Genomic DNA, 17,054 nt, shown 5'->3' with positions numbered 1-17,054 from the left:
TAGTTTGTTTTTTTTTTCAGAAAGATTCATCGTCTAGTTTCAATTTGTTGTCTCGATCACGTTTCACTGACCTGCTGAAAACAGAAGAAGACTGTTTGGCATTTGTGCGGCGCGTGTTAATTTAGTGTACTTCTGTGTGAATATCTTCCATTAATTTCTTGATACTCTGTCGAACGAAACCTTGAATGCACATTTTGATCCGATGTCGAAAAGTTATTTTCAAGTGTTCCTGTGAAATCAGTACATGGCTTGCATTTTGGTAGAAGTTATGCACAAACTATCGACTTTTGCGAAGGTGGAGGAGGATGCTTTATTGAAAGCAAGTTCTGCTTTCTGAAATGAAGGTATTTTGTGGCCATGTGCAGTAAACAAATGAATATATTTTCCAACCTTCAGCTCATTTTCAGGGGAATGAGCCAACACTACAAGTGCAGGATAATTATTTTCCAAACATTTTATTAGCGAATAGGTAAAGGAAAACCGGGAATATCTTCCTAAACTTTTGAATATTGGAATATCCCAGAAGACGGTAGCTGCATCTTGAGACACTTACCAGGAAGAAGCTTGCCTTTATTAACTGATCGAACTATATACAACTATTAAAACAGCACAATGTACATGTTGCGAAATATCTGAGGAGTATGTGTACTGGTAGAAATTTATAAATGGATTTCTCAAACAAAGTAACTTGAAGATTTACAGTACAATGCCATAAACAAGTTGAAAATAACCCCTGGGTTGGCATAAACTTGTTAATATTTGAACACTTCTATTGCCTGATGATTTTTAATTACACATAATGCCCTATTTTTTGTGTTAAGTGTGTGTTTTGTTGATTTAGAGTTCTTTCCTATAACATAAATGTGAAGTTATTTTTTTATCTTGGTATTTATGAAATGAACATCTTACATTTGCAAATAAATAATTTCCCATGACTAAATTTTGATGTTTTGGCTTAGCGTTTGGGCACTCAAGGCCAAAATGTATGATAGGAAATAGCCAAAAAAAAATTCTTGTGCCTGTACAGGGTAAAGTGAAGGTGGGGAATATAACATTAGAACCTTAAAAATGTTATGCCATTGGGTCTTTGCACTTGAACTACTATTCAGTGTCATTTCGAGTCCACGCTGCTGAAGATCCAGCTGCGCTGGATGGGTCACGTCTCCAAAATGGAGGACCATCGCCTTCCCAAGATCGTGTTATATGGCGAGCTCTCCACTGGCCACCGTGACAGAGGTGCACCAAAGAAAAGGTACAAGGACTGCCTAAAGAAATCTCTTGGTGCCTGCCACATTGACCACCGCCAGTGGGCTGATAACGCCTCAAACCGTGCATCTTGGCGCCTCACAGTTTGGCGGGCAGCAACCTCCTTTGAAGAAGACCACAGAGCCCACCTCACTGACAAAAGGCAAAGGAGGAAAAACCCAACACCCAACCCCAACCAACCAATTTTCCCCTGCAACCGCTGCAATCGTGTCTGCCTGTCCCGCATCGGACTTGTCAGCCACAAACGAGCCTGCAGCTGACGTGGACTTTTTACCCCCTCCATAAATCTTCGTCCGCGAAGCCAAGCCAAAGAAAGACTATTCAGTGTCATTTTGGTGCACTAATCCTATATCCTTTAATTCTCAATATCCAATAATCTATCACTCACTCTCTTCTATGTACTCAGAGACTACACAACACTTTTGGATAGAAAATTCCAAGGATTTGCTATCAATTGGGTGAAGATATTTCTTCCCATCTCTATGACTTCAGGACCACCAACAAGGGGAAAGAAATCATCTTTGCAGTTACCCTTTCAAGTCTCCAGAGAAGTTGGTGTTTCTATAAGATGGCCTCATTCCTATGAACTTGAGTCCTGACCCAGCCTCTCCTCATCGGGCAAGCACTCCCTCCCCTCAATTCAATTGCAGACCTCCTAGGCATCAATCTGTTAAACCTATGCATGCCCTCTAGCACAATACATCCTTGAGTAGAGTCAGAACATGCAATTATACAGAATGTGTATTTGTTGGGTAAAGAGTTTATGTGAGAAGGGAACAACAGGCTGGCTAGATATTTGAAGGACTAAAGGCCCTTTCACACTTGCATCCCAATAAATCAGCTGCTCAGTATCCCAGGATAGGAATGGGAGTTTGGCCTTTCACACTAGACCACTCCTAGCCGAGACACTGAACGCTTTCACTCTTGTAAGGGTTTATCCCTGGCATTTAGTTTGTTCTACCTTTAATCGGAAGTGCCTGCTATGTTCCTGCCCGTTTCACACTTGCCACTTTAAGGGCCGATTGGTATTAGATTCCTGGAATCTCTGGCAAGTGTGAAAGGGACTTAAGACTGTCAGGTGAGGTGTTCCAGCTATGGTGTCAAGGAGCTGATGGAAACCATTGTGGTTCATCCAATCGTAATTCAAATGAGTATCTGCAACTTCAGTTACATCACCTCAGTGTTGATGAGCCAGAGTCTGAAATTCAAACACTAATGCAGTGGGGAAGGAGAATGTTTTGCTGGAGCCAGGCGTAATCTTTTGATTAAGTGCTGTAGAATTGGCCAGTCAGGATGGTAGGAGTTGATTCACTGTGGCTTGGGTTTATCCCCACATCATTCAATATGACCGAATGAATGAAATGGGGATCTGAAAAGTAGCATTACACTTGTCCAGCAGATGCAAAGTTCTTGCAGGCTAAATAGACAGCAGGGGTTGCAAATTGGCTATCACACCATTGCGCAGGGAACCAGTCAAATTGGAGGAATGCAAATGAATCCAGTGATAAGAGAACTGTATAGTTAGGCTAATCAAAAGGATTGTGTTGTCTGCCTGGTACCAGGACATCACTGGCTTTTGTCACGAGAAAGGTCTATTTTCCACAATTAACAATTTTAAATTGTTTTTTTAACTTTTTGCTTACAGCATAGTAGAAGCTGATTCCAACCATTTAAACCTGCACCACCCAATTACACCCAAATGAACCGACAAGCCCCACCAGAGCACCCAAGGAAACCCACAGAGACAAAGGGAGAACATACAAACTCCTTACAGACAACCTAGTCACTAATGTTGTAACAGTGTTCTACTAACCGTGCCACCTTTTTAAGCCACTGGGAAGTTAGCACAATGACAGATTTGTATGCTTAGCTCAAAGATTAGTGTGGAAGAAACCAGTTTCTGTTCTTGGGGCCAAAATTGGGGTTAGAGGTGACTATTGTTTGACTTTTATCCAGCTGAATGTGGAGGGGAGGGAGAGGTTCACTTGAGGGGTATTTTAGAAAGATAAAGAGGAGTTGACAATGTATGGTAATGAAATGGGTAACAGTAACTAGAGGTTGTCAGGGGTCAGAACAGACATTACAGCATACCTCCAATTGGAGTCTGAGTTTGGGGGTGGGGGGAAATGGTGCAAACACCAGCTGAAGGTATTAATTGAAGACACAGCACAATTCTAACAAAATAGATGGGCAAAAAACACAAATAAGTGGATAACATCTGATGGCAATGCAGTATGAGGTCATGGTCAGGAGGTCTATTGTTCAAGGTTAAACAAGACATGTTGGTGGATTTCAGAGAGCTTTTGCTTCAGAACTCAAGTGATTGTGGAATCTGCACATTCACTGTGATTGAGTGGATTTCCTCTTGCTCTACTTTTCCTCCATGTTCCATATGGGTTGGGGGGGGGGGGTTGATTGACCACTAAATTGTCCCTGGTGTGTAGTTGGGTGGGATAATCTATGTGGAAAAACAGGATGGTGGTCAGTGTAAATTCAGTGAACCCAACCCTTCCAAAAAAAACACACTGGGGTGTAAGGTTAATGATGTGTAACTGGGGCGGCATGGACTTGTAGGGCCGAATTATCCTGTTACAATGTTGTATGTCTAAATTTTTAAAATTAATTTAAACGGGCTACTTCCGTGTTATTGCGAGTATGCTTGTATTTCAGAAGGGATAACAAAATGCGAAATCAAGAAATTGAATTGTTTGGGTGGAGGTAAGAAACAGCAAAGTGCAGAAAATATTAGCAGGCATTAGCTAAAGGCACCTTACTTAAGAGTAGGCAAACCAAATTCATAATTATGGAAAGCATTCATGAAGTGCATCAAGGGTGTTTCTTTTCTAGATCAGTGCACAGAACCTACAAGGAAACTAGTGGATTGCAGTGAGAAAAATTTAATAATCGGGTTATGGAACTTTTGGATAGGATAATCAAAATATATAAAATTCTTCTATCAAGATTATGCATCTTAATTCCATCAAATACTAGTTTCCTGCATTGAAACTAACCAAATTAGGGAGGTATGAGAAACCAGTTGCTTTTGGTAGATGAAGAAGCTACAATAAAAAATGCAAGGGCAAACAATAAATGAGTAACATTTAAAGAATGAAAACACCATTTACAAGATTTTGTTCTTTGGCACCCTGTCCTTTGAACAAATATTAACCAGACTAGGCCCATTCTTTCTAGCTTGGAAGAATGAGAGGTGTCCCCCTTGCAATGTACAATATTCTTGTGGATTTTCATTGAGGCAATGGGGTGGTATTTCTCCTTGAGGTGGTATTTTTCCTGGCCAAGGTATATGAAGACAAATGTCCTGGTATCACAAGAAGGATCCAGCCTTCAGGACTGAAATAAGAGGAATTTTTTACTTGCAGGGCAGAGAATCTTTGGGATTTGGGGAAGTTCAGTTACGGAGTGAGCTCTGGGTGTGATAGATTTTTGGATATTCAAACAGAATCTAAGGATATAGTAATGGAGCAAAGTAGCATTGAGGTAATAAATTAACTGAGATCTTAAATGGTGGACTTGATGAGAGGAACTGAATGGCATTGTCCTTGTAGGTCTGTTTGATATCCTGTGTTCTTATGAGAATAGACCTGTTCATTCTATTCTTTCTGGAGTCTCACCTGTGCCTCATTCAAATTTGGTTGGACAACTTTGCTTTTAGGCCCTGCTGAAATAAAGGACAGCAGACCATTTGCCTCCCTAATTTCTTGTTCCACCTGTATATTAACTTTTGGTTATTTGCATAAGTGGGTGCTCTGTTCACCCTGAACAACAACTTTCGTTCTCCCACTATTTAAAAACAAATAGAGTACTTATTTCTAACCAAAGTGGATAACCTTTTTTTTTTATATTGTCTTTACGGGCTCATTAGAACAGAATTATAATATCTAGGCTGTAGAAAGTTCACCAATTGCTATTCTGGCCTTGCTATTTTGATAATGCTCTTTTTGTTATTCCCATTGACGTTGATTCATCCCAAGGTTGTGTCTTTTTTTAATATAGACAAAGTTGCCCACTCGTGTGCATGGACAGTATAAAGAAACTTTGCATTTATATTGGCAAAATGTTTACATCTTTATTAACTGGGACTGAGTAACAGATGAAATAACCTGGGTTTTTAGGATTTAATGCCATTCCGATAGCCCCAGTGTGCTGTCAACAATCGGGAAAACAGATTGCAACCTTTTCTGTTGAAGGCATCCCTAAACTGCTGGTTTGTGGTAGACTAGATTTGTAATAATCTGAGTCACCTTTGTTCACAAGTGCAAAACCCTTGTGGCTTTTTGTTTGAATCTGCTTCCTTCAATATGCGATAGAGTGGTACCCTTAGAGAAAGGTTATTTGGACAAGACCATCTCCTGAATGTGAATGGTTGATAATTGCCCCCTTATCACTGTGCTCTTTGTGGAGCCTTGTACTGAAAATGGCAGTTGTGCTTTCAACCATTTAACTTCAGAAAAATAGGAGCAAACAAAGAATTGCTGGAGGAACTCAGCAGGTCAGATAGCATTCATGAATAGAAGTCTGTATTTTGGGTCTGGATCCTTTATCAAGACTAAATGTAAAGGAAAGAACCTGAGGGAGGGGCTGAGGTGAAAGGGTATAGGACAAAAAGGTGGAGAGACCTGGGTATCAAGGCTTGAAGAAGGTAATGTGTGAGAGGGCTTAGTATCAGATTCGAGGAAAGCATCCGGCCAGATGGAGTATTAAAGATCTGTGCTGACCAATTTTACCAAGGTATTCACAGATGACTTCATTATCTCACTCCAGCAGGGCATGATACCAACCCGATTCAAACAGGCATCAATCATACTGGTGCCCAGAAAGAATGCAGTAACCTGCCTTAATAACTATCAACCAGTAGCACTTACATCAACAGTGAAATGTTTTAAAAGGCTGGTGATGAAGCGTATCAGATCCTGGCTGAGTGGTAACATGGATTCATTCCAGTTCACCTATCGTAGTAACAGGTCCACGGCAGATGCTATCTCAGTGACTCTACACAAAACCCTTGACTTGAACACCTGGACAGCAAATATGTATATATCAGGATGCTCTTTGTTGACTACAGTTCGGCACTTAACACCATCATCCCCTTAAAACTGATCAGCAAACTCCAAGACTTGGGAGTTAAGGCCCCACTGTGTAATTGGATCATGGATTTCCTCACGTCCAGACCACAATCAGTTAGGGTTTACAAATTGGATAGTAACCTGAATTCATCCTGCCATTTTGGCAGGTTATCTACCCGTACACAGGCCGATTGGTGGGTAGAATTTTTTTTAAACTTCGAGTAGGCATACCACCTCAGAGCGGAGATGGATTGCCCGTCTGTATAGACGTACCATGTATAGCCAGCTGCTGAATTTGTAATCGATAAATGGCTGCCTGGTTGGAAGATGGCATCAGTGCATGCTCGCTGGGCTTTTGACTGCTGGGGGCGGGCGGGGTGGGGGGGGGGGTGGGCGGCAGTACCAGGTATCAGAACTGGGATGTGAGAAGGTGCTGAAGGGTTCTTGACCATGTCTGAGGTTCGGATCTGCAGCTCAGATTGCCAGTGGTTTGAAATGGACTCTCAATGGCTGTGGACACTTGTGCACTTTATTGATTTTCTTTTGTTCTCTCTGTGTTGCACAGTCAGTTTGTTTACATCTATCTCTTTGCAGTTCTTTCATTTGTTTAGATCTTTATGCTCCATGCAGTTTATTTTTGCACTACCAATTAGTGATCATTCTGCTGTGCCGGCAGGAAAAAGGAATCGCAGGGAAGTATGTGATGTCAGACAATAAATATGAAATCTGAATCTGAAATCTGAGATGGATGAGAAGGAGAGGGAAAAGGGGCCAAGTGGGAGTGGATTACACCATTGGGTTATTAACTACCCAGGTGGAATAGGATCGGTCTTTGGCCTCACCCTGTCAATGGAGGAGGCAGAGGAAAGATTTGTTTCAAAATTTCTGGATAACACTTTACCGTTTTGAAGGTGGTCCCATTCGCCCACTGACCTCAATCTCCTTCAATCAGCAGACATCTCTACTATCATACTCCCCGCCCTATCGTGGCTCCATTTGTCTTTCCTCTTTCTTCCTTCTTTGCCTCTACCGGTCCCTCTCCTGCTCCCACCTCCAACTCCTGTCCCCCCATCTGGCTGAGTTTGTACATTCATCCTCTCCCTCCCTTGGTTCACTTATCAACAAACCCGTGCTCCCCCCTCTTTAATACTGCTGGTCTTCCCTCCCCTTTCTCAGTCCTGAGACAGCAGGGATTTTACCCGAAATGTCAACTGTCATCATCCTTCCACGGATACTGCCTGATCGGACGGAGTTCCTCCAGCAATTAGCCTTTTACTGCAGATTCTACTGGAAAGAATTTGTCCTGAATAAATTGAGTTACAGTGCAAATGCAAAATTTTCTGTTGCCAGATTAGATTCAGAAAATTGAGGGTTTAAATTATTTTGACATGGTGCTGTTTGTTTCACCCCAACTTCTCGCAAGCTGCTGATTTTGATGGGAAATAAACTCTTAAGGAAGTGGCCTAAATTTAGATTCTGAGCCAGAGAGGAAAATTCCACTAAAGCCTGTGAGTGGATTTACAATTTGGATGAACAATTGGTTTCTTTTTCATCAAGCCATTGGTCCCTCTCCAAATATTTAAATTTCTCCTGATATTTGTCATACGTCACTTCTGATCTAATTTATTAAATGCGAAGGTTGAAGGAAATGAATGTGGAAAATTCATAGGAATAATATATGAAGGATTTCTGGTAAGTGATTCACAAGCTGCAACTCTTGCACCAGGAAAGCACCTGGGTCAATGACGTTGTTGTGTAATGTAGGATACAAGGTTAAAAGTATTGCTTTAATTGTTGGCATTGAGCACTAGGGTCACTCTTGTGGCCTCGTGGTGAAAAAAAATGTTTCATACCAGGATGTCGAGTAGTGGAATGTATGTGGTGGATTGTTGAATTTATTGTACTACCATTTGGCAGGGTGCACATTCCTATACTTGTGTTAAATTTGGATCAAGATGCACATTATGAATCTTATCAAGGTAGTTTCATTTTGGGCTGAGTCAGCCCTGTTACAGAATTGGCATCAACCTTTGCATGATTAATGTACTAAAATATTATTGCTGTCAAGATTTGTTTCAACAAATTTCTGGATAAAACTTTTGAATGTGGTCCTTAATGTGTTTGGATGAAATTTCTTTTGAATCTTGATTAAGGGAGAGGGAAAAAAAGACGAGTATGAAGAGTTTAGAACCAGGGTGACCAAACTGAGGCCCTTTGCCCATTTTAAGTGGCCTGTTTGAACATCCTCTCTAAAAATAATTGTACTGTTTGTGTAATTGCACTTCTTAGTTTCACCACAAGGTGCCGCTGCATAAATAAATAGAAGCAATCTCATTTTTCTTGCATTGCAACTGATTGAAAACTGCCAGGCTTAATACTGTTTAATACTGTGACTCCTTATATTTTTCTGTACGTGGCCCATAACCAAAGGAAAAACAGTTTGGTCACTCCTGGTTTAGAAGTATCTGGACCAAATGCAGGCAAATGATACTAGCCCAGGACATCAACATGGACAAGTTGGGCCAAAGGGCCTGTTCCATGCTGTACAACTCTGACTTCCATATTGTTATAATTCAATAAAGATGCAACATAGTTTAATATTGGGTGTGTGCATCACCTGGTTCCAAACTTGCTATTATCAAGGTACTAAGATGTGAAATAGTGAGACCTTTGACACATACTGGGCAAACTTGTTTTTAATTAACCACTTCAGTCCCACAATCATTGCCTTTGCCCTCCAGCCTCACTCTTGTATTTCCCCTTCTTAATTTTGGATGCCATGCTTAATAATAACCTCTCAGTTGAGCCTTGATTTTGTTCATGCACATTGGATGCCATCAGAGTCTATATAGCCTTGGCCCAACTTCTCCTCCCCAGCAAAGAGGGATCCCAGCTAAATTTGCACAGAATCTGGCAAGCATTTGTTCCAAACTAAGTGTGCTGAACTTGATGTATCCTATTCTATTCTGAGTAACTACCTGCGATGCCACACCAATATCTTTAGCAGAGTTAGCCCATTGTCCCTTTTTTTCTCTGAAACCTGTGAAATCTGCATGGTCATTTTGGAAGCAACAGGCCAGCAAACGTTGTACTGAATATTTTCGGGAGGAAGCAGGGACAGTGGGAAGGTTTGGTCATATGAAAACTGTTTTTTAAAAAAAAACACAAATTCAGTTGGTCTTACACCTGAGTGATGCTTTGGAAAGTACTTCACTGACTTCACGTTTCCCCAGAGGGTAACTTGGTGGCTAACTGTGTAGCTTGCACAGTAAAATCTCCATGATCCAGAATGAAAGCAAACATCAGCCTTGAGCAACTGGCCAAAAAAAATCGCAGAAAATAAATAGGTTTTAAAAAGTACTAAAGTTTAAAATTTGCAGCCCCAGGCAGTTACTTCACCAATCACCACACATTCTCAAGCAACTGGAAAATTCACTTATCCGGCATCTACCAATCCACATAGGTGCCAGTTACTGGGGGTTTTTACTCTATTTCACTTTAAAAGTTGGAACGAAGTGCTTGAACTCTGACAGTTCTCATTTTTATTAAATCTTTCTGCAGGATGACTTTGAGACTTTATTCAGGGTTTACGACAAGAATGTGACCTTCCAGTTTTTTAAGAGCTTCAGGCGAGTTCGAATCAACTTCAGCAACCCTATTGCAGCAACTGAGGCCAGAATTCAACTTCATGAAACTGAATTTAATGGGAAGAAAATGAAACTCTACTTTGCACAGGTACTTATTTCTGCATGTGTAACATTTAAACAAAATAATTGATGAAATGCATTGAACAATGCTTTTGTGAGAACCCTGTCCTAAATTCTGGTGATAGAACCTTTGAACACAATTTGCAATTTATTGCACCTGTGTGGTGATTGGTATGAATGTTTTTTGATGCAGTAATATTTGAGGTTAATATTGTTTAGAGAGATTTCTGGGAGTCCTGCCAACCAAGAATTTCAGACAAGGATAGTTAACAGGCCCACAGTAAATCATGGTAATTTAATGCATTATTCTTTGGTACATATGTATCTTTAGTCTTTTAAATTTTTTATTTTTCACACTATGAACCATATTAATCAAAATACATATAAACATTTCCCTCTTGAATATACACAGTGGCATTTTCTCCCCTTTATTTCCCCCTCCCTCCTTCCTAGCCCCCTCCAAACCCATTAAACGTTCAACATATACAATAAACCCATTAAACAATGTCATCACACAACGAAAATAAACAAGAAACTTGTGTCCTCTACTTTTACACACTGGATCAGGTCATTTTGTCTTCTCATTCTATCATTTTAGGGGGTGGAGGTCCACGGTAGAGCCCTCTCTCTTGTGTTCCATGTACGGTTCCCAAATTTGTTCAAATAATGTGACTTTATTTTTTAAATTATACGTTATTTTTTCCAATGGAATACATTTATTCATTTCCATGTACCATTGCTGTACTCTCAGGCTCTCTTCTGATTTCCAGGTTGACATTATACATTTGTTTTGCTACAGCTAAGGCTATCATAATAAATCTTTTTTGTGCTTCATCCAGTTTGAGGCCTAATTCTTTACTACTTGTATTACTTAGAAGAAAGATCTCTGGATTTTTTGGTATGTTGCTTTTTGTGATTTTATTTAATACCTGATTTAGATCTTCCCAAAACGTTTTCACTTTCTCACATGCCCAAATTGCAGGTACTGTTGTTCCCGTTTCCTTCTTACAGTGAAAACATCTATCTGATGCTGTTGGGTCCCATTTATTTAACTTTTGGGGCGTGATATATAGCCTGTGTAACCAATTATATTGTATCATGCGTAACCCCGTATTTATTATATTTCTCATAGTTCCGGAGCATAACTTTTCCCATATTTCATTTTTTATCTTTGTTTAGATCTTTTTCCCACTTTTGTTTGGGTTTATACCTTATTTCATCATTTTCTTTCTCTTCCAGCTTGATGTACATGTTTGTTATAAATCTTTTTATTATCATTGTTTCTCGAATCACATATTCAAAGCTGCTTTCTTCTGGTAATCTCAGTCTGCTTCCCAATTTGTCCTTTAGGTAGGTTTTCAGCTGGTGGTATGCAAACATTGTACCATGTGTTATTCCATATTTGTACTTCATTTGTTCAAATGATAATAAATTATTTCCCAAAAAACAATTTTCTATTCTTTTGATCCCTTTTCTCTCCCATTCTCTAAAGGAAAGGTTATCTATTGTGAAAGGGATTAGCTGATTTTGCGTCAATAATAATTTTGGTAGTTGGCGATTTGTTTTTTTTCCTTTCTATGTGAATCATCTTCCATATGTTGAGTAGATGGTGCAGTACTGGTGAACTTCTATATTGCACCAGTTTTTCATCCCACTTATAAAGTATATGTTCTGGTACCTTCTCCCCTATTTTATCTAGCTCTATCTTGGTCCAATCTGGTTTTTCCCTTGTTTGATAAAAATCTAATAAATACGTTAATTGTGCTGCTCTATAATAATATTTAAAGTTTGGTAGCTGCAAACCACCTTGCTTGTACCATTCTGTTGATTTATCTAGCGCTATCCTCGGTTTCCCCCCCTTTCCATAAGAATTTCCTTATTATTTAGTTCATTGAAAAATTTCTCTGTTAAGGGAATTGGTAATGATTGAAATAGGTATTGTATCCTTGGGAAGATGTTCATTTTAATGTAATTTACCCTCCCTATCAGTGTTAGTGGCAATTCTTTCCAATGTTCTAAGTCATCCTGTAATCCTAAATTATTATCTAATCTAATACCTAGGTATCGAATTGCTTGTGTTTGCTATTTAAATGGTGATTCTTTTTTAAACTGTGTAATCCGATAGATTGTTATTTGATCATTCACCCCTGTTATTAGCAATAGAACTGGAGGACATCCCACCAAGAACATATAGATGGAGATTAAACTCCATGCTACTTAAAAGACAGGAATTTAGAGAATTTATTGAAAGCCAAATTAAAATGTACTTTGAAATAAATATGGAATCAGTGAAAGACAAATTTATATTATGGGATGCAATGAAAGCCTCATTAAAGGGCAGGTAATAAGTTATGTAACTAATAAGGACTACAATCAGGAAATAGAACAGTTGGAAAGGGAAATATTAAGTACAGAAAAAGAACTAGCAACAAGGGAAGATACAACAAAAAGAAGAGAATTGGTGGACAAAAAATAAAATAAGAAACTTTACAAAAGTATAAAGTGGAGAAGAACATAATGAAAATAAAGCAGAAGTTTTACGAGCTAGGAGGAAAAAATGCACAAAATACGAGCCTGGCAACTTAAAACAGAACAAGCTAAAAGAACTGTATTGGCATCAAGGAAAAAGAACAAACAAATTATATATAACCCAACACAGATCAATGAAAACTTTAAGGAATTCTATGAACAATTATACCGAACTGAGAACGAAGGGAAAGAGGACAAAATAGATGAGTTTTTAGCTAAAATTGAACTACTGAAATTGCAAGAAGAGGAGCAAAACAAATTGATAAAACCATTTGAAATAGAGGAAATACAGGATATATTAAAAAAGCTACTGAACAATAAAACGGCTGGAGAGGATGGACTCCCAATAGAATTCTATAAAAATTTAAAGAGTTATTAATTCCTCTTCTCCTGGAAGTAATGAACCAGATAGAAGAAACACTGGAAGACTTGACCATTAGAACATAAGAGCATGGGTAAGCCATCTGACTCGTCAAGCCTGCTCTGCCATTCATTGAGATCATGGTTCATCTCCACCAACCTGCCTTTTTCCCTATAACTCTTAATTCCCCTACTATGTAAAAATCTATCCAATTTTGTCTCTAAGATAGCCTCCAATAGACAATGAATTCCATAGATCTACTACCTTGAGTCTTGAGGCTATGTCTCCTAGTTCCAGTCTGCCCATCAATGGAAACTACTTGCCTTCCTCTATCTTGTGTATACCTTTCATAATTTTATTAGATCCCCTCTACTACTAAATTCTAGGAAGTACAGTCCTAGGTGACTCAATCTGTCCTCATATGTTAACCCCCTCGGGAATCGACCTGGTGATTCTCTTCTGCACAGCCTCCAAAGCAGTGCATCCTTCCTCAAGTAAGGAGACCAGAACTGCACCTAGTACTCCAGATGCGGCCTCACCAGTACCTTGCACAGTTGCAACATAACCTCCCTCCTCCAAAATTCAGTCCCCCAAGCAATGAAGGCCAACATTCCATTTGCCTTCTTGATAGCCTGCTCCACCTGCAAGCGAACCTTTTGCAATTTTCTGAGTTGTGAGATGAGATTGGAGGAAAAGAGGATAGAGATTACCTTTATAGAGCTATATAAAATTGAGAGGCATGCATAAGAGGAACGGTTGGACGTGTTTGTAGAGTAAGGGAGTATAAATCTAGAATGCAAATATTTAAGGTGAGCAGATTTTTCAAAGCATGCTGGGCATGTAGGTTAGGCTGTCAGAGGTTATGCAAGAGGCGGGTACATTTAGAATGTTTAAAAGTAACTTGGACAGTTACGTGGATAGGAATAGTCAAAAGGAATTTGGCCAGTGCACATAAACAGGATTCACTCAGTTAAGCATGCTGGGTGCATTGCAGCATGGTATGGGAGCTGCTTTACTCAAGATGGAAAGAAGCGAAAAAGGGGATAAAATGACACTGTTTATTCAAGAGGGAAATGTTTGTGTGTAATTTGGTTAATGTGGTTCATAGTGTGAAACACTTTTTTAATTCTTTGAAAAGATGGAAAGTGACAAGGGAGAGAAAGCGGCTCACACAAACTTCCCCCACTCCATGATGAACTCCATCTCCTACCAAGAAAAGGCAGTAAACATACTGAAGGACCCATCACATCCCAGACACACTCTCCTCCCTCCTGCCCTTGGGGAGAAGACCTGAGTGTGAAAGTGCACACCAACAGACTTAAAACCAGGTTTTCTTTCTGCCAAGTCATCAGGGCTTATAAATGAACCCCATGACAGTTACTACCTTGTTGCCTTTGGTGGTAATTGATCTTTTTCATTGTAACCCTATATTTTGAAATGTATGTTCTTTACAAGGACTGTAGGAATGTTAGAGATAACTTGTTAGTTCATTTTCAGAAGAACCCTTCGCTGTGCTCAGTGTTTTTTTTGACCAATAACAAAAACATTGGTCGGCATTGGTTAGTTGGGCTGAAAGGCTGTACCGTTCTATCACTGCTATTTGCATCTTATTGTGGTTGTGTTTGAAAATTGGTCGGGTAAATGGTATGGCGATGGGAATTCATCATGACATGTTGGACATAAGCAATTAATAATATCCATTTTATCTTGGTGGACTATAACTGCCATAGAAATATAGTTTTAAGCACGAGTGCTTCTAGAACCAGAGGGCACAGCCTTAGAATAAAAGAATGTCTCTTTAGAACTGAATGAGGAGAATTTTCTTCAGCCAGAGGGTGGTGAATCTGTGAAATAACTTTGCCACACAGCTGTGGAGGCCAAGCCATTGGATAGATTTAAAGCAGACTTGATATGTTCTTTACGAGGGAAGGGTGTCAAAGATTATGGAGAGAAGGCAAGAAAAGGGGGGTTGTAAAGAAAAATGCATCAGCCTGGTGAAGCAGACTCAATGGGCTGAATGGCCCAATTCTGCTCCAATGGCTTGTGCTTCTTCAATTGGAGCTCCAAATTATCACAATTTTTAAGATGAGTAGAACCTTTTCCTCTCCAAAAAAAAGAATTTTAAATGTTTTTCAGATCCAGAGCAAATCTCTCAGTAAAGGAAGCCCACACCTAGCTCCACCCCACCCAGAAAAACAGTTCCTCATTTCCCCACCAGCGTCTCCACCTGTTGGATGGAAACAAGCAGAAGACGCCACTCCTGTCATCAATTATGATTTGTTGTATGCAATTTCCAAGCTGGGACCAGGTAATCACAAAGTAATTTTGCAATTCTTAGCATTTGACACTTCCTTCTGTCACCCAGAGCATTGCATTTGTGATATTGAACTTAGTGGATGTAATCTAAAGTAAATCATGTTGTATCAGAAATAGAGGTACTTTTTTGTTTTTTAATATCCCCTCTTTATATATTCTGTATAGGTGAGAAATATGAATTGCATGCTGGGACTGACACCACTCCCAGTGTTGTTGTTCATGTCTGTGAAAGTGACCCAGAACTGGAGCAAGAACAAGAGGACGAGGAAGGAAAAAATCGACCCAAACCAAAAATAATTCAAACAAGACGGCCAGACTACGCAGCGAGCCATTCTAAGTGAAAGTGAACTTGCCCACTTTGCGATGTATTCTTCAGACAGAGAATGACCACACTACTGAGTTATAATGGGGATACTGGACTGCAGCATAATTAGTGCAAAAGATTAAGTTCCCAAATGCATAACACTGTGTGTGTACTGATAGGCAGAAAGAATGTGGGGAAACTTACTGTATCGATGCTTTTGCGTTATTTTCTGCTGTAAGCCTGTCCTTTTAAAAACTGCAAAGGTGTTGATTGGGGGACACGAAGGCCCAGCTGAATGAGCAGCAGTTTATAATGGCACGTGTGATAATATAGAGTCTGTGTTTGGCACTGAACATGTTTTGGTTATCTATCTTAATGTTTTGTCTCTATCATTTTCTTGCTGTGAGACTTCATTTGCATGTTGTTGCAAACTGTAGCTATTTGTGGTGTTTAGAGTGGCCTGCTACGATATTTATGTTAGTCCCTTTTAGCAGTGCCAGCTTGTATAGAATTGGGACACATTCGAGACGAGCAGGGAGCTAATTTTGATTGCAAACAGTAGCTGTTTGATAGATTAATTCAACCACTTATCAAGATCAGCTTTTAACTTTGAATCTTTTATCAGTATCGCGACATTCTGTAAGTATCTTTTGTCAAACTGTATCCTGATGGTTATGAAGATAATTGAGTTTCGCTTGCACTTTATCTTTCTGCCTATTTTCTGCAACATAGCTACCTATATCCATGCACTAAAACTAATTGCATGTTGTATAACACAATATTGTATGGGAACAAGTGCTCTTGGTTCTCTAAATTAACTGACTCATCATTTGCTTCATTATGAATCATTATTTGTGTTAAATTACCTTGAGTATGGAAAGTACCAAATGACTGATTTAAGACGTCTTGTTGGAGTGTATTCATCCTGTGTAATGTTAGAATATTTCAAACTGTTCCTTGAAGTGTAATATCAGTAAAATATTAAATTATTATCTGTGCTGTACATATTGTTCAGATTTGTACAGATTGGAATAATTGGGCAGATGGGATGTTTACAAATAAATACATTTGCTTTAAATAGTTTTATTTTATTTGTACAAAATGAAAGATTGAACAGTATAAAATCCATTGCCAGTCTTCATCGGGGTCCATTTCAAGTTTGGTTCCTTGCCCAATAGGCTGCTGTTGTATAAATGTTTTGAAATCACTGTATTGACACAACTGAATTGTACTGTATACAAATCCCAATTCCTTTTTGCTACATTTTTTTTGTATGGTTTTAAATCGCAGTTGCCTTAGCAGTTGTGCTTTATCTGCAGGCAGCACATCAAGCTGGAAGTTGGAGAAGTTCAGTCATGGAACTAAATATGAAGATGCTCTGCATAGTAATTCAGCCCATCTAGTCTGTGCCAAATAGTTACTGTATCCCTTCGACCTACACCAGGACCATAGCCCTCCGTAGCTTGAAATTAATCCATCGCTATATT

General features: G+C 39.3%; 1 protein-coding gene across 6 annotated transcripts in view; it reads left to right on the top strand.

Moving 5' to 3' along the window:
• Positions 1-16,645, top strand: part of LOC138738558 (calcipressin-1-like) — a 79,798-nt gene extending 63,153 nt beyond the window's left edge. For 5 of the 6 annotated variants that reach the window (XM_069888996.1, XM_069888997.1, XM_069888999.1 and 2 more), the window contains 3 exons: positions 9,912-10,085; positions 15,084-15,255; positions 15,429-16,645. In XM_069888996.1, coding sequence (XP_069745097.1) covers positions 9,912-10,085; positions 15,084-15,255; positions 15,429-15,604 — 522 coding nt within the window. In that variant the 3' untranslated portion in view covers positions 15,605-16,645. Of the gene's footprint in view, positions 1-1,733; positions 1,818-9,911; positions 10,086-15,083; positions 15,256-15,428 lie in introns of those variants that run through there. The other variant, XM_069889001.1, reaches the window with a different exon arrangement.
• The last annotated feature ends 409 nt before the right edge of the window (positions 16,646-17,054 follow it).

This window comes from Narcine bancroftii, chromosome 7, assembly GCF_036971445.1.
Source record: "Narcine bancroftii isolate sNarBan1 chromosome 7, sNarBan1.hap1, whole genome shotgun sequence".
In the NCBI taxonomy this organism is placed as follows: domain Eukaryota; kingdom Metazoa; phylum Chordata; class Chondrichthyes; order Torpediniformes; family Narcinidae; genus Narcine; species Narcine bancroftii.
The sequence above is the reverse complement of the archived record's forward strand: the minus strand, read 5'-3'. Positions and strand labels throughout refer to the sequence as shown.